The following is a 6,000-nucleotide window of genomic DNA, read 5'->3' as shown; positions in this document are numbered from 1 at the left end:
TCTGGCCTGTCACTTGACAGCAGAAACCTCTGGAAAGAATGACTACTTTGAAGAACACTGCCAAAATTAAAAATAAAAATAAACATGATCCAAATGAACTATAAATAGGTTTCTGAAGATGCTGCTAGGGAGGATCTTCCAGCATGTAAAATAGAGGGAAATAAATAAATAGCATGTTTTATAAGCACGTCACATCCAAGCACAAAGCAAAATAAGATTTATAAGTGCCAAGTCTGCATATTTTTTGCTCCAATGTTACAAATATCAATAAAACTATATTTATTCAAAGGGTTATTGACGTTTTCTGTCCATTCAGACAAAAAGATATTCCTTGTGTTATAATACAGGTAGCCCTCAACTTACAATTACAACTGAATGCCAAAATTTTGCTGCTAAGCAAGACAGTTGAGTTTTGCCCCATTTTACAACCTTTTTTGCCACAATTTTTAACTGAATCACTGCCGTTGTTAAGTTAGTAACACAGTTCTTAAGTGAATCTGGCTTCCCCGTTGACTTCGATTGTCTGAAGGTGATCACATGATCCCAGGATACTGTAACTGTCATAAATATTGCCAAACATCTAAACTGCCAATCTGAATTTTGATCACATGACCACGGGGATGCTGCAATAGTCATAGGTATGAACAATGGTCATAAATCACATTTTTCAGTGACATCATAACTTTGAACAGTCACTAAACGAACTGTTTTTAAGTGGAGGATTACTTGCATTTGTTTTATTCTATCGCAACCATCTGAAGGGAAATGGATGTAGATACATGTAAACTAAGACAATGTAACCACACATTTTCTGAATAGTTTTTATCCCACAGCTATAATTGCACTCAATAATGAACTGAAGGGCCACCATTAGTGAGCTCTTGGACAGCATTACCTGGTGTGTTGTGTGGATTTTTGGGTGGTTCAGGGGTGGGGAATTTGTGGTGGGTGGGTGGGTGGTGTTTAGGGATTGTTATGTGTGTTGGGCCTGGTCTTTGGGTGTTATGTGAATTTCGTTGTATGGGTATACTGTGTATATACTACGTACGATGACAATGAAGTTGTAATAATAAACAATTTCCATTGTCTGGAACTCAATCACCACCCAAATTCTGAGCTATTGGGAAAAGAGTGTGAAGCAAGCACATCAGCAATTATAGGAGGTAACTGTAAGCAGGGAGAACAAATTATGAAGAGTAACTGGCTTATAAGGCTACACTCTGACCAGACCTACAAACAGGCAAAGTAAGCTGTTATCTCAGGTAGGTCATCTGGAGCAGGGGTCTCCAACCTTGGCAACTTTAAGACTTGTGGCTTCAACTCCCAGAGTTCCAACTCCAGAGCTTTGCTGGCTGAGGAACTCTGGGAGTTGAATTCCACAAGTCTTAAAGTTGCCAAGGTTGGAGACCCCTGATCAGGAGAACCTCAAAAGAGCAGCAGGTTTTTAATTTTGAATTTATTTCTTAATTGTGCTTGCAAAGGCAGATATTTGGGAGACTTCCTGCCTCAAGCGAGAAACTATGGTTATCTTCATTTGCAAAGGGTATGGTGGTTAGTTGCATTTGTTGTTCTAACAATGGCAATCTTCAGACATGTCTTGGTTACTTCTAATAGGAAAGTTCTTTCTCTGGTGGACTGAAAATACTTTTGCTTCCAATTTTCAGTTCTAAGGTCCTTATGAGACACAGTGCCCTCACACTATAATTCTACCTCCACATAAAAGGATAGGAGATTTCAACTTTGAATTCAGGAAAAAAAGCTTTTAAACTTAAAATACAGCTTTCTTCATCCTCGTTATACACAGTAATTTACAGTTCAATAAAAATTACAATGAGTATAATGTGGCGTCTCAAAATAATCAGCAGTTCACGAAATTCAGATTGAATTGCTGATATCAGTCTTTCATTGCCTGGTATTTCCATGCACCGATTGTTGTGACACACCTCATTTCAGTGTATTATTAATAATACTGTTATTATTCTCATTATCAATTTAGTATTATGCCTATTCATTGTAAAAACACAAATAATTTTTCTGATTTGTTCTATTGTTTCATAGATTGTCAAAGTTCTGAAAAATATTGCTTATTAAAACATACTAAGTGCTTTAATTAACTTACTGTTACTCAAGGATTTGAAGTTTCCTATGCATTTTACATATTCATATGTGGGTGGCTCTTTAGGGTCTATTGTCCCTCGGAGCATATGGCAACAGAACTCTAGTTGATTTTTTGCTGCAACAATAAAACAATAAATGATGAAGTATCAAGATTAAATTAAAATGTGATATATCCACAAAATAACAACCAATGGCAGAAGCTGCTATTCGTATGGCGTAACATCATCTCAGCCATCTACCAGTAAGTTTATTTTTAATATCTTTGCACAATGTCTAGATTTTCACATTTATAAAATAATAACTGTGCAAGTGTACTGCATGTCCCTCCAGATACAAAGGTTTATGTCCAGACTAATATCAGTATAACTGCAATTTTTATCTTATTTTTTTAAGCTCAAATTAAGACTTTTTTTTAATCTATAGAACTATTAGCATTGCAAAATACAATTATTTATAATAGTCATTTTTTAATGGGCTACATTGGGAGTGACCAGCTTTTATGAAACTCAGATAAATCACCGGTAGAAATATGCAGAAACCACTCATTTCAGTCCATGGACTGTTATAAAAATGTAAAAATAGCTCGTCTTCTTCTGAGTTTCCCCAAAGATAATATCCAATATTCATGTTCGAAGAATATAGAATATAGCTCTGTTGTCCACTGATACAGAATGAGGAAAACAAAAAAATAGCTTTGGCAGGGGTATCCTGGAGCTGGCTTATGCCAGCTTGTGAGAGCCAATTGTTAAATTTTTAGAATTTTGAAAACTGGCTGCCAACAGAGTTGAGTCCCAACACCTAGTGTGCTGATCAACTGTTCAGCAATGTGGTGATAATGGAACTGGCAGAACCAGTTGCTAAATATTTACCAGCATAGAAAATAGAAGCATGGGGATGGAAGGAACCTTAGAGGTCTTCTAGTTCAACTTCCTGCTCAAGGGAGGAGACATTACACCATCCCAGTTAATTATTAAAGATTAAAGCTTATGTATGCCAAATAAAGGAAATTGGAGCAGGGGCTTTCAACCTGCATCTCTTGAAGAATGTTCCAGTAGCTATGTTGCTTTTTTTTTTTTTTAATTTGAATTTATATCCCGCCCTTCTCCGAAGACTCAGGGCGGCTTACATTGTGTAAGGCAATAGTCTCATCCTATTTGTATATTTATATACAAAGTCAACTTATTGCCCCCACAACAATCTGGGTCCTCATTTTACCCACCTTATAAAGGATGGAAGGCTGAGTCAACCTTGGGCCTGGTGGGACTCGAGCCTGCAGTAATTGTAATTGCAGGCAGCTGTGTGTTAATAACAGGCTGCATTAACCTGGTGAGCCACTTCCCAGCCCTTTTGAGGAAAAATCTGACATTTGCAGCAATTATAGTTTATTTTGCAAAGAATACACATAAACACATCAAACAGGTTTGAATGTTCTCGTGTTAAACTTTTACATAAAGGATAATTATGCTTTTTTTCTAAAAGCAGTAGACATAGGGGCTGAGAAGGAATTAGCTGATCGATATTTTCCACAAAATATTTCAGGACTCAGTCAAGCCTATTAATTAATTCAGCTCAGAAATGAATCCTATAAAAATCTCCAAAAATACTGGAGAATAGTAGCCAGTATAAAGAAATAATAAAAGGGTTCCTTCCCCCTCAAAAATAACCTGTAATTGGGAAAGTCACCAGTTGGTTGTCCACTACATTAAGACTGAGTCTTAAAAGGACTGGGACTGAACCAGTTAAGGTTTAGAACTGGAATGGATTAGATCCACACTCATTCATTCCATGCTAGGGAAACAAAATTATTTCCAAATCATTCTGCTTCATCTTGAAGTCCCTTTTTTGGATAAACCTAACACATTCAGTATTTCCAGTCTCTACCAATACCCCAGTTTCAGATTTAGATAATGTTATAGCTCTTAACGATAAAGAACCTAGAAGATGCAGTATACAAATACAGTTTCCTGTCATGCACTGTAATTCAGAGTGTGTAATCTTTTATATAGCAAAAATGGCCCTATCAACGCACAATGAGAAGATACTATCAGGATTCACAAAACTCTACTATTTAGAGAAGCACAAAAGTACCAATATTATTTATATCCAGTATTTCTGTCAGTCAGATACTATTTCCTTATAGTTCTGTATTTTCCCCAATTTCACATTTTCCTTTTCCTAACAGGTTTTTTAACAGGATCTTGAGCTGTTTCTTGAGTCTAGCTCAAGAGCCTGTTAAAAAACCTGTTAGGAAAAGGAAAACGTGAAACTGAGAGGGGCATAAAGAACTATAAGGAAATAGTATCAGACTGAGAGAAATACTGAACGAAATCAGTATTCAGAGGTCCCTAACCACCGGGCCGTGCGAGAGGCAGGCTGTTTCAGCCCGCCCACTAACAGCTCACAGCTCCACTCACATGAATGGCAGGCCAGCACGCAACCATGTGCGCCAGTCCACTGCTCATAAGAGTGGAGCTGCATGCGTAAGCACACCAGCCTGCCGTTCTTGCAGCCCAATTCCCCTCTGCCCCTCCATCCCCCACCTTTTGGTGTTGGTGGTGTCATTTGTTTTCTGTCATACTATTCTTTTCATTTACTTGCCATGTAAATTACTTCAGTAAATTCTTACCCCAACAAATAAATAATTCTTTTCATGAAGTTCATGTATACAGTATTTGTAAGCATGCAGGTTTTTTTTAAGGACATTTTCTTGTAACAATAAAATAATTCAAAAATTCAACTTACATTTTAAGTATTCTGGGGTCAATGAATCACTTTCCAACAAATGTGTGGATAGTATTTTATACACCTCTGAATGTTCCCCCTCAGGGACAAAATTAAATATACTCTGATCCACAAGGTCAGACTAAAGGAGAAAAAAAATAGACTGAGAACTAAAATGCAGTATTAACGAATCTCTCTTTTTAATATAAAATCAAGCTGTCAAAGAGAAAAGAAGCATACATTCTGTAGCCCATGATCAGGTATGCCACATCAGTATTGATTCAGGCATGGCTAATAAAGGTACTATATTCCCAATATTCGTTGTTTCTTAGATTCTAGTCTCATGAATATAGATGGAGGAATTATAGTATCCAGCTTTAAAGCAGTTGTGAAACCTCTGTGAAGAAGCTGTCTGTTTGGATGGGTGACTTTGGGTCAGCCACCTCCTCAGACCCACGAAGACTGTCATGACAAATTACTTCAAAAAAAATTGTCTTGTAGTCAACTAGGAGTCAAGAGTGTTGTTTTTTTTAAAAAGTTGTCTACCGCTTTATTATAGAAGCCTTTCTTTTGTAATTTCTACATAAATATAGAGCATAAAATAACCTCCCTTGACTTTTGAACTTCAAGTAATGAAATATTGGTTCAGAGCAGGAGTCTCCAACATTGGTAACGTTAAGACTTGTGGACTTCCACTCCCAGAATTCCTCAGCCAGCAAAGCTGGCTGAGGAATTTTGGGAGTGGAAGTCCACAAGTCTTAAAGTTGCCAAGATTGGAGACCCCGGTTCAGAGTACTCATTTTCAAGTGCTCTGAAAAATTTATGTACAGTCAGTAGGATTTTGTACTTGTTTCCTTTCAGCGACAAAACTTCATGCCGCAGTACAAATATTTTCAGCTTCAAAATGTATGCATGTAGGATAACCACTTGAGACTGCTGGTACAAAGTTTGGACCTGGATCAGTAAGTGTAGAGAAGTACATAAATTGTCAGCGTATTTAATTCACACATACAAGCATCTATCTTTCCATTCTATTTTTATTATTATTATTTCTTTATCCACTTTTCCAATCTTTAGCATAAAAGAAATTTTATGGGTCAGGTTTATTTTTGCCAAATAACACTCCATCTCTTAATAATACTTCTTTTGAAGCTATTTTGT

At 36.8% G+C, this 6,000-nt stretch overlaps 1 protein-coding gene across 7 annotated transcripts in view; it reads right to left on the bottom strand.

Moving 5' to 3' along the window:
- The window catches only part of CLOCK (clock circadian regulator), a 48,869-nt gene that overhangs the window by 20,551 nt on the left and 22,318 nt on the right, over nt 1–6,000 (bottom strand). For all 7 annotated transcript variants that reach the window (XM_058192452.1, XM_058192451.1, XM_058192456.1 and 4 more), the window contains 2 exons: nt 4,861–4,981; nt 2,120–2,233 (listed from right to left, as the gene is read on the bottom strand). In XM_058192452.1, coding sequence (XP_058048435.1) covers nt 2,120–2,233; nt 4,861–4,981 — 235 coding nt within the window. The remainder of the gene's footprint in view (nt 1–2,119; nt 2,234–4,860; nt 4,982–6,000) is intronic.

The sequence above is a fragment of the Ahaetulla prasina genome, chromosome 8 (genome assembly GCF_028640845.1).
Source record: "Ahaetulla prasina isolate Xishuangbanna chromosome 8, ASM2864084v1, whole genome shotgun sequence".
NCBI classification, from domain to species: domain Eukaryota; kingdom Metazoa; phylum Chordata; class Lepidosauria; order Squamata; family Colubridae; genus Ahaetulla; species Ahaetulla prasina.
The sequence above is the reverse complement of the archived record's forward strand: the minus strand, read 5'-3'. Positions and strand labels throughout refer to the sequence as shown.